The following is a 23,760-nucleotide window of genomic DNA, read 5'->3' as shown; positions in this document are numbered from 1 at the left end:
TTTTTTTTTTAAACTAAAGGTATAAATAGAATGTTGCAAAACAAACTCACACTCTCCACATCTGCATCTGAGGTCAGTCTGTCCACTTCCTGATCCAGTGCAATTGCCCTCTGAGTCATCTAAACACAATATACAATGATTATTGTTTCATTTCCACATAAACACTATCAAAAGGCTTTAAAGGAATGCATGTACTTTTTTACTCTTTGAGAAAGAAAAAAACAAGGTATAGAAAGATGGATAGATAGATAAAAAAGATGGATAGATAGATGGACAAAGACTGACAGAAGAACAGATGGATGGACAGATCGATAGGTGGGGTAGACAGATGGATGGATGGACAGACGAATAGATGGATGGAAAGACGGACAGATATATAGATAGACAGACAGACAGATGGATAGACAGATGGAAACAGATGGATAGACAGATAGACAGACAGATAGATAGATGGATGGATGGATGGATGGAGAGACAGATAGAAAGATGGGATAGACAGACATGGATGGATAAACAGACAAACGAATAGATGGATGATAGATAGGTGGATGGATGGATTGATGGACGGATGGAGGGATTGATGAAAAGACAGACAAAAAGATGGATAGACAGACAGACGGACAGATGGATGAAGGGATTGATCAAAAGACAGACAAAAAGATGGATAGACAGACAGACGAATAGATATATAAATAGATATATAGATAGATAGATAGATAGATAGATAGATAGATAGATAGATAGATAGATAGATAGATAGATAGATAGATAGATAGATAGATAGATAGATAGATAGATAGATAGATAAACAGACGGACAGATAGATGACAGCCAGTCAGAGAAACAGACGGATGGAAAGATGGATGGATGGATGGATGGATAAAGAGATGTATAGGGGATAGACAGACAAATGGACGGATAAACAGTCAGACAAATTGATAGATGAATGGATGGACAGACAGACAGATGGACTGAGGGATTGATCAAAAGACAGACAAAAACATGGATAGACAGACAGACGAATAGATAGATAGATAGATAGATAGATAGATAGATAGATAGATAGATAGATAGATAGATAGATAGATAGATAGATGATTGGATGCATGGATAAATGGATGGACAGAGACAGATAGACAGAGGGATGGATGGAGAGATGGATGAATAGATAGACAGATGGATAGACGGATGCATAGATGGATAGACAGACGGACAGACAGATGTATAGACAGAGACACAGACGGATGGATGGATGGATAGATAGATAAATGGATGGATAAATAGACAGATAGATGGAGAAAATGGACGGAAGGGTGGATGGACAGATAGATAGACAAACAGGCAGACGATAAATGGATGGACAGATAGACAATAGATAGATGGGATAGACAGACAGACAAATGGATGGACATATAGACAAACAGACGGATGGATGGAGGGATGATGAATGGACGGACAGACAGATAGATGGACGGACGGATATACAAAGATATATAAGTAGCCATATCACTATAGGCTAATAAATCATGTTTATTGCCATTTTTAGGTTATTGGATGAAAAACCATGTTTTATTCACATTAATAATTTATCAACCTACATATGGCTTATTGGTTTCCAAATAAAAAGAATAATATTTGGTCTATTTTGGCCAAAAATAAACCTATTAAATGTTCTAGTGTAGAAATGAGGATGTAGTAGTTGATCTAAACCTCTTTGAGCTCAGCCTGTGAGAGGTCCAGCTTTTCCCTCCAGCGTGTCTCTTCATGCTCCACACTGCTCTGTAGCCTCTGCAGGATCCCTTCCTGTTAACCAAACATCAACAAAACCCTCTGTCACACAATCACTCATCACTCCGCTTCAAGCAGATGGTCAGAACGATAGTCACATAGTCTAGCTTATAAAACAGCAGACTCACCGTCTCCGCCAACACTTTCTTGTACGTCTCGCAATCTTTCTGTAGAACCTTCTGGGCCTCCTCAGCCTCCTTCAACTTTTCTGCTAAAGCCTGTAGGAAAATGGATATGGATGGAGAGATGTCTTTATAAAGTGCGCATCTAAATGTTGATGAATCCACTTGATTCACAAAGTGGTGGAATGGTTTCATTAGGCACTGACTGTAAGGCCTTATTTACACTGCAGTTCTTGATGCCTATTTTTATTTGTGTGACCGCATCCTGTTTTGTTGACCTGCTTTAAAAGATATCTACATTTACACTATAGCTTTAAAAAAATGCATTCAATGTGATCAGGACTGCTATGCCTCCAAACACAAGGTGAAACACAATTATCATGAAAAGACAGAGCAGATTGTTGTTGTTTGACCTCCTAATAAATAATAATAATAATAATAATATATATATATATATATATATATATATATATATATATATATATATATATATATATATATATATATATATATATATATATATATATATATATATATATATATTTATTTATTTAGAAATATATCTTTAAAATATTTTATATATTACATTTATATTTCATATTTTCTCTCATTTAGATTGAATAAAAAACATTTAGAATACATTTTAACATGAACATTGTGATCAATCATGATGGCTAGTGAATCAAACCCATTGTTTGGGCTTCTTTAATATCTAAAAGCAACATTATATACATTTATACTATATACCTTGATTTCTTTGAATAAACCGTTCAGACAAAGTAGGCAGTGTAAGTCTGTCTAATATTGTTTGTGTTTGGGATCATGTTTGATTACTTTTCTGGACAGAGGTTTTGAGATTAGCATGTAAGACCATTTCATCTTAAAGTTAGCTGTAGGCTACGAGTAAAATATGCAACGAATGTTGCAAAGAAGTTTACTGTTAAGGGATGAAAAGGGGTGTGGGATCAACAGGTAAGGCACTAAAAAGGCGCTTGTGTGTACCAACACTGTTGGCAAGTTACTGAAATACTTCATCACTGGTAAGATTATTACAAAAGTAACATGTCGTAATATTGCTCTTGTTTTTCATAATTTAAAGTTATTTGTTTATTTGTAAGCAGCAGTACCAGTAAATTACCTCTGGTTAAATTAATTTAGGTATGAATCATTTGCGTGGGATAGCATTTACATTTACATTTAGTCATTTAGTCATTAACCTCTTTTAGATTTATTAAAGACCACTCGTGCTGCTGCGTTCTGGAGCAGCTGAAGAGGCTTGATAGAGTTAGCTGGAAGCCCCGCTAGCAGAGAGTTGCAGTAGCAAATGGGCTAATGCAACTTCTCCATGCTTGTGGTTTGGAGGAAGAATGGAAAATAATGTTCTACTCAATCTGTGTGCATGGATGAAATTACATTCAGTTTTGTAGCTACAATGTTGACAATATCAGAATCCATATGCTTATTTGTCCTACTGTGGGTTACATTAAATCTGTGCCACATATGCAGAACGAAATCAGAATTTGTCCAACTGAGCCATGCAGTGTAAATGTGGCCTAAAAGACTGACCCTGAATCTGTACCTGAGCATCTCCAGAGGACGCCTCCCCAGACGAGCTTTCTCTCACAGACGCCTCGAACTTCTGCACCCACTGCTGGTGGTTCTGGACAATCAGATCAATCGGAAAACAAACATGAATTGATACTGCATGCACTCAACAATCAAATACACTAACTTTAAACACGATTCTGCACAGATGTGATTCCCGATATGCACCTGGTCACTGGGCAGCGGTATGTGCGGCAGGAGTCTGTGCAGCAACGCTCTGCATTCTGCCTCCACTGACTCCAGCACAGTCTGATGCTCCTGTGGAAAAACACATACACTTTCATCAAGCACATTGATTAAAAGACTCTCTGATTAGTTTGAAAACCACTGAATAATCCACACCACAACTGTGCCAAGATCAGTAAAGCCAGTGGTGCTTCCCTACCAAAAAGTGAGATTGAAATAAATACTACAACAAAAAAACAACACATGAACAACTGTGCTACAAGCCATTAACCCTAAAGTATTCTTAAACACGACACACACCCTGAAATGGCTGTAACAAACATAAAAATACTACTAATGCTATTAAAAACTTATATAAATAAAAAAAAAACTCAAATAGAAAATATTTCTGTCATCAAAAGTAAACATTTGGTTCTACTTTACCACAACTTTTTCAACCTCTATCCTCAACAACACCAACAAACAGGAAAACTAAATCTATAATTAAGCATCACAAGGCAGCAATCAAGAAATTTATTAGGGCTGACAATGAACTGGACCACTGTAGAACACGATACATAAGAGAAAGAAAGAAAGAAAAAAAGGAAAAAAGAAAACTCATTTCAGGCGCAAACAGTTTGAGCCAAACAAAACAGAAATCAGTATTAGCTGTTAAGTTCACATGTTTTTTTAGATTACATGCTGAAATATGAACTTAAAGGGTGTGATATAATTCCAGGGCATTTTACCACATTTGCAAATGATTGGAGAAAATTGTATGCATTCTACCATTAAAAAAGGCAGAACAAACGGGCAGGTATATGTTTAATCATATGTTTAATCATAATTAGCATTTTAAACCAAATAATTAAAAAAATCTGTATTTAATTCTGATTTGTAACTGTTTTTTGTTTTAGCAATTTTTTGGCTTTGTTATAACAACTTTTACTAAATCAGTTTAGTTCAAAACTTTTTTATAAAACTAAAATTACAGATTGTATGTTCATATAATAACAAATTTTGTGATTTGATAATTGCACTTTACAATATCGCCTTTTAATACACTGGTTTTTGTGAATTAAAAAAACATAAGATTGTTTGAAAAACAGTTAATATTTAGCAAAAATAAAATAAAGTCTAGTATTTTTTAGCCTTTTTTTTATCTTAAAGTGAAACCGGATATCAGGAACACATGGTATCCAACAAGTTTTGTAAATTTTGTCATAACATATTCAACTTTATGTTCTTTCAGAGCAGGCACAGGAGGTCAACATGACGTCAGATTGACGCTTTACTCCAACGTCGTGGGTATGTTGCATATTGTTTGGAAATGAAAATCCAGTTGACGTAAGAAGCCAATGTAAGGCTGATGTTAATGTCCAATTTCCAACCTTATATAAACATCTATGATGTTATGGCTTGACGTTGTGTGGACATTATCTTTCCAATACAACCTAAAAATCAATCAAATACCAACGTAATTTGACGTTGTCATTGGACATATAAATAGCGTCCTTAAACCAGGGGTCTCAGACTCAAACTGGCAGGGGGACATTTCATAGGAGGGCCGTTTTAAAATTTAAATACAAAAAAAAGCAGAAACCTGACAATTAATCCATCTTAGGATGACAGACATGACGTTTATAATTCAAGCATTACCCATCACCTGTCAGTGATAATGCAAATCAGCACGTTTATCGTGCTACACATCAGCTGCTGAAGTATATCTATGGTTGTTGTGTGTATGGCCAAACGTTATACACCCAATCTGTCATTCTTCCACAGAGTATATGCAGTCAAAACTCTAGCTTGATGTTTCTTGTCATACATATTGAAGGGGTAGTTTATATTGCTATTAAAATACTACAAATAATAGGCATAATAATTATTATTCTGTTCAAAATTGTAAAGAAAAGCAGAAAGCAGTTTGGGTAACTTAAGTGACTTTACTGCCAATTGTTCTCAATATCTTTCTTTTTTTTTTTTTTGTAAAACTACAACAAAGAGGGCAAAAGTATATGCATTTTCACATTTACTTTAACAAGCTAAATTCAACCAGTAGTACAATTTTACTAATGTACAAAGTTTTTATGCAAATCTTAATAACCATATGAAGAAAATCTATTAAATAAAACCATTTCAATCGAATTGTAGCAAAATTTTCATATTTACACCACCAGCATAACGTGTAAGCCAGGGGTCTCAAACTCGCGGCCCGCGGGCCATTTGTGGCCCTCAGTGCAATATTTAGTGGCCCGCGCCGACGCTGTACTCTGACAGAATCAGCGGAGCGGGGAGAGAGAGCGCTCCCTGCTCAGCTGATTCTATCCGTACATAGCGCGCTTGTCACTCAATGCGCAGTCGCGCGCGTTCTGATCAGCTGTGTTGTCGCGCGCGTACTCAAGAGCGGTGTTATCGCGCGCCTACTGAAGGGCGGGACCGAGGGTGTGTCGCGTCGCGGGGGCACTTTTGATCATTTTGGAAGGGCACTTTCTATGCAAGACTAAAAAGGGCATGTGCTCTGCACAGGTTGAGCCCTATGCGTGCCTGCCCTGCATCTTAGAGAAAACGTAAGTATTTTTGCCTTTTTTTTAGGTGAGGAAATGGAAATTTTGAGTGAGTTCCCCCACTTTTTTCCCTAGGACTTCAATAAGTCAAAGTACAGGTCTAGACCTAATGATGATCATCTTCAAGCCATACTGAGGGTGTCAACTGCTTCCGCTCTAAAGCCAAATGTGGTTCAGATTTGTGAGAAGAAGCGCTGTCAAGTCTCTGGCAGCAAGAAGTAGGCAAAAGATGCCATGTTCAGAAGAACTGTTCATAATCTTCACTCAATGTTCTATTAATGTTCAGGACACTTCATGTTCAGAAGAAATAATTAAAACTGTTAATAATGACATTTGAGGACTTTTTTTTGTGAAATCCCTTATGCGGCCCAACCTCACCCAGACTTTGCCTCCTGCGGCCCCCAGGTAAATTGAGTTTGAGACCCCTGGTGTAAGCCATGAGGAAGTGTTTTTACAACAAAATACAAATGGTATAAAACTGATAATAATCAAATGACCCTTATATATTTACAAATATAGAGCTTTAGTAAAATAGAGCACTTACTGACATCCTATATATTTTAATGTTTAAATCAGCCACAGAATTAAAACACAAGTAATCTCGACCCTACACTGAGAGAAAATTAGTACGGTAATAATATAATAAGTACAGGTGGTTAGACGCGACTGCACAACAATGATAGTGGTTCGAAAATATACGTTTTGGTGGGCCGAATCTCGTTATACTTTTTGACGTCAGTTGCTGGCCGGGAGGAGGAGGAGGGCAGGCCGCAAATGGCCCTTGGGCCAGCAGTTTGAGACCCCTACCTTAAACACTGGCTAGGCATTGAATTTTGGTCACCTGACGTCACAACCTAAATCTAACCCAATATTAGCGCCTTATGACCTTGTGTGCCTGCTGGGGGGTTTCTGTAAAACAGAAAATCAGACTTAGATTTAGATGAAAAATGCTGGTAACCAAACAAATATAGATATAATACTGACGAGACATTTTTCAAAATATCAAATCAAAAAAGTCACAAAGATAAAAATAAGATTTTTATTTTTTAAATATGATGCACCAATGTTTTTTTTTTTTTCTTCGCAAGATATTTAATGCACATCAATAAAACAAGTAGGGCTATTTTGTTATTCATCAGGGTGTATTATTCCCAAGGTAAAAATGTTGTTTTATAATCTTTGATCAAACCCTTTTAATCAATGCATGTGTTTAATCAATGCATGTTACCCAAATAACAACCCTTTTGTATTTTCTAAAGCATATTTAACTAATCAAAACAGACAAAAAAATTTAAAGAAAGCAAGAGAACTCTGCAAAACACTGAATTTGTAGAGCAGGTGCAGGGCTGGGGTTGGTACAGCTGGACATGACTAAGATCAGATAAACCTCACAGTACATGCCGTCCATATGACTAAAGATCGCCAGCTGAACCGCAGAATTGCTCATGATGTAAGCAACATTATTTGTAGCTTCAGTACATTTATAGAGCCACTACTGTAGTTACTCTATGCCATGACATAGACATCAACTCAAATGCCACAAGTTAGGCCAACTCTGATGAAAGGATCTAATACACCTCAAATGTTGACTATTGTGTGCATAAAGAGCACAACACACTCATGAGTGCACCCTATACTGACACTGAGGAGCAAAAATGAACAGATTAAAGTCGTTGTTTTTGTTGTACGTGCACTAAACATATTATTTTTGATTGATAATACTCCAATTGAACCACTGAAGGCTTGTGGTGTGTTTAAAGGATGTTTACAGTAATTTTCTGGAATTTGAACAAGCGAATTGGAGCGTTGCCATCTATGGAGAATGAGGGAGCTCTCAGATTTTATCTAATATATCTTAATTTGTGTTCCAAAGATGAACGAAGGTCTCATGGGGATTGTAACACCCTGAGGGGTGAACAACTATTAACAGAATTTAGGGTAACTGACTGAGGAGAGAGACATGGAGAGACCATAATAGGTGCAGGGAAAGGGAATGAACAAGATGGATGTAACCTGACTAGCTGAACAAAATGTGCATCTTTGAGAAAGTCATTTTGTCTGGCTTCCCATTTAAAAGTTCTTCCTGATCTTCTTTTGTCATTATAAAAACAGTCATTTGGATTGATATTTGGAGAGACAAACATTGGTGCAGAATAATGGAAATCAGGAGGTGATCGGCATGCCGGGAAAAAGGAAATCAAAAAAGGGCAAATCACTAATGAATGATCAAATGACACAATGGACATAAACTAAATGCTAATTTAAGAACAAAAGGGGAATAAAATAAAAATAAAAATAGCCGCACACTCATTTCACTGGTCTTGTTTAAAACTCAAAAACATTCAAAGACATTTTTTCTTTTTAATAAAGCAAACAGCAAGCTCCGGCCAAAATATACGGGCAAATTTAAAGCACATTCGTTTGCATGTTTGAAGCTGCAGACTATTGTCAGGATTTGACACAGCGCATCAGTAGCATGCAGCCGAGCAGTTGAGCGTAATGAAATGAGTATGCAGCCGTTCATGAGGAAGTTAAGGAGGAATGAGAACTTCACTGGTCAATAAATGGCAGAGGCTTATTGGAGATGCTTTGATTTGACTCTAGAGTGAAGTAGTTTGGGAGTTGTGGTGCGAACCTTGGCGCTCTTGGTGAGTTTTCCCTGAAGTATGGTCTCGGTGGCTGACAGCGCCTCCATAGCGCTCCAGTTTTTCTCCCGTAGCTCCTAGTCAGTTTCAGAGAAACACCACTTTCAGTTCAGCCTACACTCTTGCCAAACAAATGATTGTCCTTTCATTTTGGCATGAATTAAATCCAAGGCGCAGCCAAGGCACTTCCATGTACCGCTGTTTTACATAAATATTTTGGCTAAAAGAAACAGCCCTACCATTTTCAGGGTTTGTTATTTGTGTGTTGAACACATTCATAGAGTTTTCAATCAAAAGAGCAAAACCATCCAGGAATCCAACAATAATAGGAGGAACAAAATGGAAAAATGAAAATGTATCATGAAAAGTGTTCCGCTAAAAAGCATCCGAGCAAGCAAAGGAAACCAATTACATCATAGCAAATTTAAAATGAATGAATAAAATAAAACACATTCATAAACTATAATGAGTACACACAAGACCATCTAAAGCAGCTAATCTCAACCTTTCAATTATATTAAGAGGATGACAATAATTATACAGTAATATATCCTCATGCATGTATAAAAAGAAACTGAAGATTTTCAATTGTGAAACCTCTGTCAAAATGTCAAACTCTTTTCATATATAAAGGATCAGTAATCTAAACTTATTTTAATACTTAGTTGTTTAAAATTAAATCATTGCTTTGATGTCGCCAGTTTATACTTCTGCGTCAAATGCATGCAGTAGGCCTAACGTAAGTTTTACACAGTTGCATAGCTTTCTGCATAACCTGATGCGCATCTCTCAAAATATGTAATTACTTGTTGCGATGACACGGGGCACAAGATCTGTGATTGATCAGCTTAGTAGTGGTAACAAGTGTGGCCGAGGCCAAGAGAGCAGACGTAGCCTAGTAGAGATAGAGTGTTTTACAAGTGTTGAGTCCCGTGAAGGAGCTCCAGATGGATACTTTTGTTTTTTACTTTGTGATTCAAGTTGTTAAACGTTCGGTGGCTCCCGCCTTCCCTGAATGGGTCTTCTAAATTAGCATCTCACACATTTTCAACAAAAACCCAAAACACTGGCAAAGAAACTTGATGGTAAAACAAAAATCCCACTGGCTACTAGTGTTTTAAAAGTGTGATTGCAGAACAGAATGCTACATGCAAGATGTGCAATGTGAGGAACAGCGATCACTCGACGCAGAAGTATAACTCAGGCTTAAGTTTCCAGCTACGACCCTCTGGTTGAGATCCACTGAACAAAAAGGACCATATAAATTCAGCTAAAAATCTGTTCAACTAAAGAAGAAAAAAATAGATTGACCTATTTTTTGAATGAAATGAGTAAATTAACAGCAAATATACATTTTTGGGTCAACCACCCTTTTAAATGTCATACTAGTCCACCTTTGATCCAGAAACCTGCCCCAAATCTCTTTGCAAGGCAAAACTATCACTGAAGCCTAGTTCACACTACATGACTTAAGACATTGGAAGACAAGTGTGCCGTTCAGACAGCATAACTTGCTTATTGTGTCTTTAAATCACTGGAATGTCACACTACATAAATGATCCACAAGAGTCAAACACTACATGATATGGCAACAAATCTGTCACCCAACAAACTGTGTAGCACCCAAACAACAGCCATCCTAAAGAGCAGAACACCGCTGTGTATTGTGTGTAATGGCCGTGTGTGTAATTGAGTTTAATTGCTGTGTATTGGCCGCTGTGTAATGATGATGATGATGATGATGACATCACTGTCACAGAATGTTTGAAATCCTTCTGAAAGCGTTCAAGGGAGAGTTTGAAAGCCTCTTCAATCAGCTGATCTGCAAAGTTCAGCTGCTAGACGTGGCTTTAATACACTCAAATACACTCAATTTTGCTGCTTGTTCAAACTACTTATTTCAAATGAGCTGAACCAACAATTCTTGAGGTTTTTAGGACTACCTATTTGTTTTGTGTTCAATCCAATTACAAAAATGTGTAACAACAATCAAGTTAACTTAATCGCCAACGGCCAGTAAGGCCATGACTTGCTCTCACATTTGCTGCAGCTTGTTACTATATCTGACCCCATGTGGGGTAGAGTCGGTCGACTGGTCTGGAATATTTAGCATGCTAGATATTGGCTTTTTGTCAGCGAGCCTCTTTTGAAGCATAGTTCACACAACGACAAGCACTTACATATTTTTAAGATCAAAGCCCAATCTGTCGGCTTAAATTCCTGTAGTGTGAACTAGGTTTTACACACTAAAAAGTTTGTAAGGAATTTACTCTTCACAGGTGTACAGACACACAGCATGTGGTCAGGTTTACATTCTCTTTAGAATGTGCATTAGACAAGAAAATCTAAAGCTTGGATGCTACCCACTCGTTTACAGAAAAAGAAGCTGTTAGGCAAAAACAGGTTCAACCTCTTTCAACTTACATTGTTCTTCTTTCGATGAAGCTCCACAGATTCCCTCAACTCAAGCAGCTCTTCCTGAACATCAGATAACCGCTTATCCTTCTCCGCCAGCCTAAGGACAGATGTGTATATTATGAAAGGACATTATACTAGAAGGTGTTTGAGATCCACACAAACTGTAAATCAGGGATATCAAATTCAAGTCCTGGAGGGCCCTGCACAGCTTAGTTCCAACCCTGCTCCAACACACTTACCTGTAAGTTTCAAAAAAGCCTGAAGGACTCAATTAGTTTGATCAGGTGTGTTTAATTAGGGTTGGAACTAAACTGTGCAGGGCTGCGGCCCTCTAGGAATTGAGTTTGACATTCCTGCTGTAAATTAAAGAATGTGATTCTTACGCTGTTAATAATTCCTGACTGGGAGCTGCTGAAACAGTTTGCTTTAGGAAAAGGGAGACATAAATGGCTGCATCAATGCAAATGTACACCTGAAGTTTAGCATTAGTAGGTTGTTATAGTTTTTTCTTTGACACCGGAGTTCAAGTTCTTAAGCATTCTCACCTGCTTCGGTTGCATTTCTTTCTCCAATTCTCTCTGGAGTCTTTCAACATCCTGATCTTTGGCTGTTAACCTATGACATACAGATGCATCACTGAACTGCAGATTTCATACAGTTTCGTAAGATACTTTATCTTCAAATTACTTAATTAAGCTCTAAAATAATATTTGTACAATACAATAAATTTGTTTTATTTACAACCTATATAGAATGACACAACATCCTGTCCACTGTCTTGAATTAGTTTAAAAATCTGCTGTTTTGAACTCTTTATAGATTGTTAGCCCAATTTTCACCAAATTTGGCTTAGACCATGCTGCTAAAAAGTTAAATCAATAATACCTGATGTTTATTTGTGCGGTCCCACTTTATATTAAGTGGCCTTAGCTAATATGTACTTAAACAGGAATTAATAGTTTGTTACAATGTATTATTATTATTGTGTAAATACATGTATTTACTGTGTACTTATGCTTGATTAAATACATGTATGTAATTAACTTTTGTAACTACATTTGTAAATACACTGTTGACCATCCCTTACACCTTAACCCACCCTTAAACCTACCCATGCCACCAAACCTGTTCATAACCCAACCCCTATCCCAACTCAAAAGCCCCACAAGTGTTCTCAATTGCATTATAAACACAGTAAGTACATTGAATTTATTTTTTGATGTAAGTACATAGTAGTTTGGCCAGCGTAGAAATTAAAATGGTCGGGTCCGACCGAGTCTGGTTCTCTCAAGTTTTTTTTCTTCACTCTCCTATTGGTGAAGTTTTTTTTTCCCTCTCCACTGTCGCCACTGGCTTGCATGGTTCAGGATCTGAAAAGCTACTCATCGATGGATTTGCTCTTCAGTGTTTGGACTCTCAGTAATGACTTCAAACCTCACTAAACTGAACATAAACACTAAAACTGAACTACCCTGATCCAGTTACAATGACCATTTATGTGAAGCTGCTCTGACACAATCTACATTGTAAAAGCGCTATACAAATAAAGGTGAATTGAATAGTTAAGGACACTTAATAATGCTTCTCTCTACCTTTGCATTGCAATTATGTGGCTAAATTAATGGCAAGAATCCCACATTATTTTTACAATGTGATGAAGTCCACATTTTGAGGACTGGACAGGAAGAATAATAGTGCTTTAAAAACTGATTTTGCTCTGCATTTTCCATCTGCAATTTACTGGCAAATAAAATGGCCCATAGAGAAAAACATACTGAGCATGAAGTTCCTGGAGTTTAGCGCTCAAGTCTGAGTTTGACTCCTGAGTTTTCAGATGGGCAAGTTCAGCGGTTAAAACCTCCACCTGCTGCTGTAGATCCTGTGGACACATACACACACACATACGCACCAGTCTTTAACACATCATGTTAATGCATAAGCAAAACAACATCGAAGATCAGTGGATTTCAACCTGTGGGCCATGAAGGAATTCAAGCGGAGCCGCCAGCTGTTATTAATAAAAAAAATTATGTGTGTATATTATAATATGTGTAACATGTAGTCATAATTTGATGTATAATAAATGAGAAATAAGTAATAAATTGCTACTATGGGTTAACAATTCAATTACACAAATTGGTTTAATATCAAACTGCTACTTTTTTTTGAACTTCCTGCTTTGCTACTGTTCGGACGTCTTTGCCCACTGCTCCGCTCTTCGCACTCTTGCTTTTATATCTTATACCCTAATTTTAACTTGAGCCTATCAGCACAGTGCTCAAACAACACGGCTTGAAGATCAGCATCGATTCTACAAACTTTCTGGAATATAGCTATACCAACAAGAAAGGAATTACCGTCTAAACAATCCTCCCGCTACCAGCTATCAGCTGCTTACATTCCGGAGACGGGAAGACACGGCTGTGAAAATGCCTCTGGATCGGATTAATTCAGATTCTCACTGCTGTACAAACTGCCACAAACTTCTACAAAAGATTGCAGTTCTTGAAACGAAGTTGCTTGCGATCCGACCAGAACTTCAGCTTCATTGTGGATTCTCTCAGCACACAGCCGGTGAGTCCCATAAATCTGTTCCTGCTACTGTTTTGAGCACAGAAAAACAGAAAAGAACTGTTGAAAATGAGCATTGGCATAAACAAGGTGCGAGACCAAAGGGTACTCGAGGGGTCAGATCATACGCTGCCGCATTAGCGTCTTCTACCCCAAATACAGCTCGGACTCAAATACAGCTTCAGAACAGATATGAAGTTTTGAGTAATATGGGTGAAGAATCCCCAAATGTAGTCAGACAGAGATCGCATGATTCAGCAACTAATTCTGCATGGAACAGAGGCTCAAGGCCGACTAGACAGCGACATTCTGCTCCGATCGCACCTGAGATAAGAACACTAGTCGTAGGAGATTCAATTATCAAGAATTTCAGGAGCAGATCTACAATGACATACTGCTTTCCTCATGCAACAGTTTCTGATGTAAACAAAGAGCTTGAGGAAATTCTGAAAAAGCACAAGACGGCAAAACGGATTATCATCCATGTGGGGAAGAATGATATTCGGAAGGAACAGTCAGAACTGCTCAAGAAAGATTTCTCTGAGCTCTTGGAAACAGCTGAAAGATTGAAGGTTCAGCCGTTCATAAGTGGACCACTCCCTGCAAGAGGGACAAATATGTTTTCACGGCTTCTTGGTCTAAATGTATGGCTACAGAAAACATGTAACAAGAAAGGACTGAATTTTATCGACAACTTCAATCTCTTCTGGAACCAAAGACAGCTGTTTACATCAGACGGCCTTCATCCAAACAAACTTGGTGCAAAGGTGCTAAAGGACAATATTCTTTTCTCCCTCAATCATCCATCAGCTGTGTATGCCACTGAACTGAATTGCAAACACACACCTAGCAAATGTCCAGATGACCACAGGACTTCAAATCAGCTCCTGAGTGGACTTGTGGCTGACGAATCACCCAAGGACAGTGATAATGCCACGCAGCCAAAACACCCAATGTTGATAGAGACACTATCAGTTGCCCTCTGCTCAACACAGGCAGACTGTGACGCATCAGAACAGCATCAAGTCTCGTCGCTCAAAAATGATCCTCAGAAAAACATATTTCTGCAGACAGAATCTCCAGATGCACAGCCTCTGTCACCGGACACGTTCTCATTGTCACAGTGTTCACCACTCTTGGGTTTTTCAAAAAAGATGGAGGAACTGGTGTATGCTGGAACTAAACTTTCACACTCCATTGCCGCAAGCCCCCAGTTACCAACCAAAAAGCGGCCTGCTCCACTACCACCTATGAGCCCACCTGGAAGAGCCCTCCGATCACACCGCCAGGGCCCAAACAACAACGCCCCATCTTCAGCTGGTGAACACAAGAGCTCTCTGTGATGTGTGTCGGGGACCTGCTTAGATAACAGTGTCTTTATCAAATGTTTTCAGAACAAGCAGGAACCCAGTGTGTCTGTAGCTTTCTCTAAGCAGATATGTGTTGTGTTAAGTGACAGAAAACCAAAGACTTCATCAGGCCGTTTAGCAAATCATTCAAATCTGGTGTCTATTAAATGTAGATCTGAGACTACTATAGAAAAAACAGCTAAAACTGTTAAGTTAGCGCTTTTAAACATAAGATCGCTCAACAATAAGTCTCTTTTAGTCAATGATTTTATCAACACAAATTGCCTTGATTTTATGCTTTTAAATGAAACTTGGCTGGATGACAGTTGTAGCGCAGCAGTTCTGAATGAAGCAGCTCCTTTAAACTTTGACTTTTTGAGTGTTTTTAGAGTTAATAGGAGAGGTGGAGGCATTGCTGCCCTGTTTAAAGATGTGTATGAATGTAAACAAGTGTCATTTGGTGACTATCTGTCTTTTGAATATCTGAGTATAGCACTAAAAGGGTCTCCACGCATCTTACTGATCATTATCTACAGACCTCCAAAATATTCTCCAGCTTTTATTGATGATTTTACAGAGCTGTTATCAATAGTAACCTCTGAATTTGATTATTTTAGTATTGCTGGGGATTTTAATATTCACATTGATAATCCAGAAATCAATGCTGTAAAAGAACTGATGACTGTTTTTAACACTTTTGATCTGACTCAGCATGTTCAAGGACCCACACACAATCGTGGACACACCCTTGATCTACTTATAACTAAGGGTTTACACATTTCATCAACTGTTGTTAAGGATGTGGCACTATCTGATCATTTCTGTATCTTTTTTGATATATTGATCACTCCAGCTATTAAAGACAGATCTGTCTCTGTCAGAAAGAGATGCATAAATGAAAACACTAGTGAGCAGTTTATGAAGGCTATATCGCTAGCACCAAGTATATCTGCAGATTCTGTTGATTCTCTCCTTGATTTGTTCAATTCTAAAATTGAGAATGTCATAAATGACATCGCTCCTGTTAAAGTCAAGAAGATGACTGGCAGGCAAAAGGGATCTTGGACAAGGTCACCGAGAGTACAAATGATGAAAAGGCAGTGCAGAAAAGCTGAGCGTATGTGGAGAAAGACGAAACTAGTAGTCCATTATAACATCTATAAAGACAGTCTTCATGCCTTTAATATGGAACTAAACACTGCTAGACAGACTTTCTTTTCAAGCCTTATAAACAGCAACCTAAATAATGCTCGTACACTATTTGCAACGATAGAGAGACTCACAAACCCCCCCAGTCAGATTCCAAGTGAGCTCCTCTCTGAAAGCAAATGTAATGAGTTTGCTCATTTCTTCACTGATAAGATTAATAATATCAGAAAGGCAATCAGCTCATCCAATCAGTCAAGTTGTGTCGATATCAAACAAGCTCAACCACAACTTAAGAAATCAGACATTATGTCTGATTTCATGGCAATTAACAGCAAAATTTTAGAAGAGATTGTGCAAGTTATGAAAACATCAACCTGCAGTCTTGACACGCTCCCCACATCATTCTTCAAAACGGTGTTTACCTGTTTAGAAATGGATCTTCTAAAAGTGGTAAATGCTTCACTTCTATCAGGGATTTTTCCAACCTCACTTAAAACTGCAGTTGTTAAACCCCTCTTGAAGAAGAGCAACCTGGATAACACCCTATTGAGCAATTACAGGCCAATCTCAAATCTCCCTTTCATTGGCAAAATCATTGAAAAAGTTGTTTTTAACCAGGTCAACAAGTTCTTAAACTTCAGGGGGTGTTTAGACAATTTTCAATCTGGTTTCAGAGCACATCACAGTACAGAGAGCGCTCTTATAAAGATAATCAATGATATACGCCTAAATACAGATTCAGGTAAAATAACAGTGCTGGTATTGTTGGATCTCAGTGCTGCATTTGACACTGTCGATCACAGCATACTTCTGGATAGGCTGGAAAACTGGGTTGGGCTGTCTGGCACGGTCCTCAAATGGTTTAGATCTTACCTAGAAGGTAGAGGTTACCATGTCAGTATAGGTGACCATAGGTCGAGGTGGACACCCATGACGTGTGGAGTCCCACAAGGCTCGATTCTGGCACCTCTCCTGTTCAACCTTTACATGCTCCCTCTAAGCCAAATAATGAGAAAGAACCAAATCTCCTACCACAGCTATGCTGATGACACTCAGATCTACCTAGCCTTACAGCCTAATGACTACAGCCCCATTGACACCCTCTACCAATGCATTGATGAAATGAGCAATTGGATGTGCCAAAACTTTCTTCAGTTAAACAAAGAGAAAACTGAAATGATTGTGTTTGGAAACAAAGATGAGGTTCTCAAGGTAAATGCGTACCTTGGCACTAAAGGTCAAACGACAAAAAATAAGGTCAAGAATCTTGGTGTGACTCTGGAGTCAGATCTGAGTTTCAACAGTCATGTCAAAGCAGTCAGTAAATCAGCATACTATCATCTCAAAAACATAGCAAGAATCAGATGCTTTGTTTCTAGTGAAGATTTAGAGAAACTTGTTCATGCTTTTATCAGCAGCAGGGTGGATTACTGTAACGGTCTCCTCACTGGTCTTCCTAAAAAGACAGTCAGACACTTGCAGCTCATCCTGAACGCTGCGGCCAGGATTCTGACCAGAACCAGAAAATCAGAGCACATCACACCTGTCCTCAGGTCTTTACACTGGCTACCAGTTACATTCAGAATAGATTTTAAAGTATTATTACTGGTCTATAAATCACTAAATGGCCTAGGACCTAAATACATCACAGATATGCTCACTCAATACAAACCTAACAGATCACTCAGATCTTTAGGATCATATAAACTAGAAGTTCCAAGAGTTCAGTCAAAGCAGGGTGAATCGGCTTTTAGCCACTATGCCCCTCGCTGCTGGAATCAGCTTCCAGAAATGATCAGATGTGCTCCAACATTAGGCACATTCAAATCAAGACTGAAAACACATCTGTTTAGCTGTGCCTTTACTGAATGAGCACTGTGCTGCGTCCGACAGATTGCATTATCATGTTTTTCTCTTCTTCTTCATTCTTTCATATCACATTTTACCTGTTTTTATGTTTTGTTTTGTTTTTATGCATTTTTATTATTTGTTTTTATTTTTATTTTACTTGTTTCTTTTATTCTTGTTTATGTAAAGCACTTTGAATTGCCATTGTGTATGAAATGTGCTATATAAATAAACTTGCCTTGCCTTGCCTTGCCTACTTTAAAACGTATTTATTGCTGAACACATGGCTGTCAACGGGCCCAGTGTTCCAGTTCTTTGCTGGTTTTAACTGCTCCTCTGACATAAACTGATTTTCCATTACCAGGCTGAACGGTTCTGTTTGCTTAACCATTTAATTCCATGCTTATATGCTCCCATCAGCACAAAAATGGTTAAATTTTCCACTGCAGTGCTGATAACAAAACTCTTTAGAGTAAAATGAGTGTGATGTAAACAGTAATATGGACAACAATCAGATATTTTTTATTTCCTATTTTCCCCTGACATTTACTTAAATAGCTCACTTCCACTTAGCCACGTATGAAAAAATTGGTAGCCAGGCAACAGAGTGGCGATGCCACACAAACAAGCACGCTACAAGTCCAGAACGGTTTAGAAAGGTTGTCTGTCCATGACTAAAATCCAGGCCTAAAATGATTTGTATTCGTGCTGTGGAGTTCCAGGCTGGACAACTGAAAATATACCTGCCTGTTTTTAGAACCATTCGGCATAATAATGGAAACGCAAGAGACTCACAGAACCTGATTTGATAAGCAAACTGTGGTGCAGCTGATAAGATGTTTGCACAGGTTGTGGATGCCTAAAATTACCTCCCACAAAATAGACACATGTTAAAAAAAGTTATGATGAATTGGTAAAAAGAGGGTAAATTGGTTTTATCTAACTAACAGAAGCAACAAGGACACATTATTAAGGCTCTTTCTCTTGCAAAAGCAGCAAGCGATGCAATCGCCACACACAGGTGTCTGTTTCTACATGGTGAAAACATGCATTGCTAGATATAGACCTGGACAAAACTTCAATATTGCGAGAAAAATCTTTTTGGGCTTGGTGATCTGTTATGAACATTTGATGTTTATTCAAATCATTAGCAGTTTGTTCAATACAGATTGTAAGTTACCAACCCATCACAAATAGCAGGTGGACCATAGAAACACAAGCATGTTTTGTGTGGGCCGCAAGATAAAAAAGATTGGGAACCACTGATCTAGAGCAATGAAATATCTAAATGAGCAGTACATACAGAACACACTCACCTCTACTACCTTCTTTCTTTCGGACTCTTTGTTCACTGCTAACTGCAAACTTCCCTCGACCGATTTGATTTGTTCATCTTTCTCTTGAATCCTGCCAAAGTTGAAGCAATTCATCTCATGTTCGGCCTCGATTTTGTGCTGCTTTTCGTACATCAGCAAATGGCATTATTGTATAACTCAAATGAAAATCTCTAGACATGATTACGTGACTTACTTTAGCTGTAGCTCTTCTAATGCCTTTTCTGACACCGTCTGGGGAAAAAAATTGAGTGGAATGAGGAAGAACGTGAGTGGGCAGCTTTTGGCAGGGAATAAATAATGAATTTCTCTCCTCTACATATTACATATTTGTTCTGTTCTACCTGTTCTGTTGTCTGTTTCTGTACTGCTTCCAGCTGCTGTTTCAAACCTTCACACTCATTTCTTACCACCTGTTAAAAAACCAAATAAAATCTTAAATAATACATTAAACATACTTATACAGTTCACATATATAAATATATACAAATGCATGCAGATATGTAAAAAAAATAAATAAATTAGTCGTGGTAAGGTAATATAAGGCTGTCTAGTTCACCTTTAATTCATCTTCCTTATTGGCCACCTGAATGAGGCTAGTCTCCAGCAAGTTCTCAACCGTTCTAGTCTTCTCATCTCGTTTTTGAAGACTACAGATACATAATACAACAATGGATGAATAAAAAAAGGAGATCAAGTCAATGCAAACAATAAAGGACAACATTTGAAGTGGATCAAAAACTTTAAAGTTTTCCTAAAAAATGTGTTGAATGAAAGACGCCTTTCATGTGCAGAATGAAGTCACATGCATTGCTCGAGTGTGCGTTTTTCACAGACTTCAACAGAGGAAAAATCTTGATGGTTCTGTGAGTCTCGTCTATCAAATCTGATCTTTAATTTGTGTTTTCTATTGCATTCAAGCCAGGTGATTGGCTGGGCTATTCTACAGCTTGATTTTCTTTCTCTGAAAGCATTTGAGAGTTTGCTTGGCTGTGTTTTGGATCATTGTCTTGCTGAAATGTCCACTTTGGTTTTATCCTGCTAATGTAGATGTTGGACTGAAGCAGCTAATATGAAATGTACAATGACAAAGGGCAGAGGGGTTACTGAAAAACTACTGAGAGATTTCAGCTGCTGTCTGGTCTTTCACTGCCTTTCTACACCTCCCTTTCTTCATGTGTTCAATCCTTTTTCCATGCATCATTTCATTTTATTAAGCATAACTTCATTTGTAAACTAATTAGATTTGAATTCTTTGCATATATGGATTTCTTTGGTTGTTCTCAACATCTGGTGAACATTTCAAGTCAACAGCACCTTTAAGGCTTATTTATACTTCTGCGTCAAACGCACACGTATAAGATGAATAATTAATGTGCATAATATGATAATATGAAGTCTTTTAATGAAAGTCTTATTTTTTTTTAATTTGGCTGGGGAAAAAATGTTCTTTTAATATTATTTTGAGCATTTTTAAGAACAATATTATTAGTTTTTTATTCGCTACATAAACCACTGTTGTCCAATGATTTGCCTACAGTAAATACCCTAATCTTAACCTAACTAAGCCTTGAAATGGCACTTTAATCTGAATACTAGCATCTTGCAGAATGACTAGAAAGATTATATACTTTCATCATGACAAAGACAAAACAAATCAGCTATTACTAATCAGTTATTAAAACTATTATGTTTAAAAACTTTATGAAAATGCTCTTTTCTGTGATAAACAGCACTTGGGAAATTAAAATAAATTCACAGGAGGGCTAATAATTTCAACTTCATCTCTCTCTCTCAATACAGTTGAAGTTAAAGTCAGAATTATTAGCACCCCTGAATTATTAGCCAATCTGTTTATTTTTTCCCCCAATTTCTGTTTAACGGAGAGATTTTTTTCAACACATTTCTAAACATAATAGTTTTAATAACTCATTTCTAATAACTGTATTGATGTAAATATTATTTGACTAGATATTTTTCAAGACACTTCTATTCCGCTTAGTGACATTTTAAGGCTTAACTAGGTTAATTAGGTTAACTAGGCAGGTTAGGGTAATTAGGCAAGTCATTGCATACAATGGTTGGTTCTGTAGATTATCGAAAAAAATATAGGGCCAATAATTTTGTCCCTAAAATGGTGTTTAAAAAATTAAAAACTGCTTTTACTCTAGCCAAAATAAAACAAATAAGACTTTCTCCAGAATGAAAAATTATTATCAGACATACTGTAAAAATTTCCAGAATCTGTTAAACATCATTTGGAAAATATAAAAAAAAAAGAAAAAAATTTGAAGGGGGCTAATAATAATTCTGACTTCAACTATATATATATATATATATATATATAAAAGCCCTCACCTCTGCTGAAGTTGATCCACAGATACAACCTGTGGAAAAAGAAAACACAAACCTTGTCGTGAGTTAATATTTACATTCCATGAATAACTTTAGGAAAGCAACCGAAACAGTACCTTCTCAGAAATCTGTGCCTGCAGATTCTGGAGCTCGGCCTTCAGTGTGTGGTTCTCATTGTGCATGGCCTGCAGAGGGCAGAAACAGCCATGAGTTCATTATAACATCAAGCTTCAATGTAAGTGAAGAGATCTAGAGCGATGCTGGAGACACTCGCCTGCATGTTGGTCTCCCTGCTGGCGCCGCTGCTCCTCTCGGCATTGAGGGAATCTTCTAGACTCTTCCTCTGCAGCTCTTTCTCAGCCAGGCTAAAGAGAGACGCATAAAAGATGAGGTAGAGTTGAAGTCAATATCATTAGCCCTGCTGGAAATTTCTTTTTTAAATATTTCCCAAATAATGTTTATCAGAGCAAGGAATTTTTCACAGTATTTCCTATGATATTTTTTCTTCTGGAGAAGGTTTTATTTATTTTATTTCAGCTAGAATAAATGTGTTTAATTTTTAAAAAAGCATGTTAAAGTCAATATTATTAGCCCCTTTAAGCAATATTTTATTTTGTCAGTCTACAAATCATTATACAACCATGTGCCTATTGCCCTGACTTTAAATGTCACTTTAAATGTCACTTTAAGCTGTATAGACGCGTCTTAAAAAATATCTAGTTAAATATTATGTCCTGCCATCATGGCAAAGATAAAAAAATCTGTAATAATTCTGAATTCAACTGTATAAAATAACCCTGAAACTCTGAATATTCCACTTTATAACCATTTGACTGCATTTGTTTTTCTGATGACATTTGCTTCGGTGAGCAAGAGACATTCGTAAACAAAAAAACAAAAACAAAAAAACCTCAATTGATCATTTATGGGCAGGTCAATGCAGAGTTAAATAAATATAATATTAAGTATACAAATATTTCCTCAAGTCAACAAGTGAAAGAAATGTCTTTTAAATTATGAGTAGCTTTGAAAGCAGCTTCTGCAACTGAAAGCTAATTAGCACAGGATCTGATCAACAACATTAAGCTAACATGGCGCTTCTACACTAGCGTGCAAGCACATGCTATTTCCATATTTTAGGTTAGTAAACTCGATATTTAAAGGATATATAATATACTATTGAGCATTTTAATGTGACTGTTCACTCAAAAATAAGAGCTGAGGCACCATTTTTTTATTTTCTCACCCTGGTTTTGTTGTAATGCCTTACGTGTTGCTTTCTTTTTTATATCACAAGAGAAATAATAAAAAAAAGAAGTCCTGTTCACACTTGTCTGCATAGCGACCTTCATTACGCTTCCAAAATAAATTTTTAAAAAGTATCAAAGCATGGTCTTTGCATGACACCTGCAATACATTTGGGTTATGGAGATACAACTGAACTACAAACTGAAATGCAGTGTATTATTTAACAAAAAATAAATTATTTGTCTTTGTGCAAGACACAACTTTTATTACACAACAGTTTATATGATAATAGAAATGTACTATGTACTTTTCTTGAAGGTAACATGTTTATTAGTGGATTTCTAGTCAAGAAATTGATTTTTATAAGGTTTTATTAGAAACCTAATAAAAAACAATACGGATCTTTCACTAGGAATTGAGTATACTGAGCTACACAAATGGTTTGATTGTGTGTTTTGCATGCTGCGTGGTGCTAGTTTATTCTCATTAATGTGTAAATCGAGCATAAAAAGAGTCAATGTCGAATTTTTAAACAAATAATAACTTGCATCTGCTTTCTACCAAAGTCTATCATATACAATAAGAAGTTATCTTGG

At 37.2% G+C, this 23,760-nt stretch overlaps 1 protein-coding gene across 9 annotated transcripts in view; it reads right to left on the bottom strand.

Annotated features, from left to right (window-relative positions):
• ktn1 (kinectin 1) overlaps nucleotides 1-23,760 on the bottom strand; it is a 75,773-nt gene that overhangs the window by 13,438 nt on the left and 38,575 nt on the right. For 4 of the 9 annotated variants that reach the window (NM_001309329.1, NM_200081.2, XM_005158885.4 and 1 more), the window contains exons 14-30: nucleotides 22,191-22,281; nucleotides 22,033-22,101; nucleotides 21,920-21,948; nucleotides 20,121-20,211; nucleotides 19,906-19,974; nucleotides 19,758-19,795; nucleotides 19,544-19,634; nucleotides 13,086-13,189; nucleotides 11,856-11,925; nucleotides 11,694-11,734; nucleotides 11,317-11,407; nucleotides 8,883-8,969; nucleotides 3,684-3,773; nucleotides 3,490-3,570; nucleotides 1,917-2,006; nucleotides 1,711-1,803; nucleotides 51-119 (exon numbers count right to left, since the gene is read on the bottom strand). In NM_001309329.1, coding sequence (NP_001296258.1) covers nucleotides 51-119; nucleotides 1,711-1,803; nucleotides 1,917-2,006; nucleotides 3,490-3,570; nucleotides 3,684-3,773; nucleotides 8,883-8,969; nucleotides 11,317-11,407; nucleotides 11,694-11,734; nucleotides 11,856-11,925; nucleotides 13,086-13,189; nucleotides 19,544-19,634; nucleotides 19,758-19,795; nucleotides 19,906-19,974; nucleotides 20,121-20,211; nucleotides 21,920-21,948; nucleotides 22,033-22,101; nucleotides 22,191-22,281 — 1,294 coding nt within the window. Of the gene's footprint in view, nucleotides 1-50; nucleotides 120-1,710; nucleotides 1,804-1,916; nucleotides 2,007-3,489; nucleotides 3,571-3,683; nucleotides 3,774-8,882; nucleotides 8,970-11,316; nucleotides 11,511-11,638; nucleotides 11,735-11,855; nucleotides 11,926-13,085; nucleotides 13,190-19,543; nucleotides 19,635-19,757; nucleotides 19,796-19,905; nucleotides 19,975-20,120; nucleotides 20,212-21,919; nucleotides 21,949-22,032; nucleotides 22,102-22,190; nucleotides 22,282-23,760 lie in introns of all 9 variants that reach the window. The other 5 variants (XM_005158886.3, XM_005158887.4, XM_073926998.1 and 2 more) reach the window with 2 other exon arrangements.

Source organism: Danio rerio, chromosome 17 (assembly GCF_049306965.1).
Source record: "Danio rerio strain Tuebingen ecotype United States chromosome 17, GRCz12tu, whole genome shotgun sequence".
NCBI lineage: Eukaryota > Metazoa > Chordata > Actinopteri > Cypriniformes > Danionidae > Danio > Danio rerio.
This window is presented reverse-complemented; position numbering and strand designations above follow the sequence as displayed.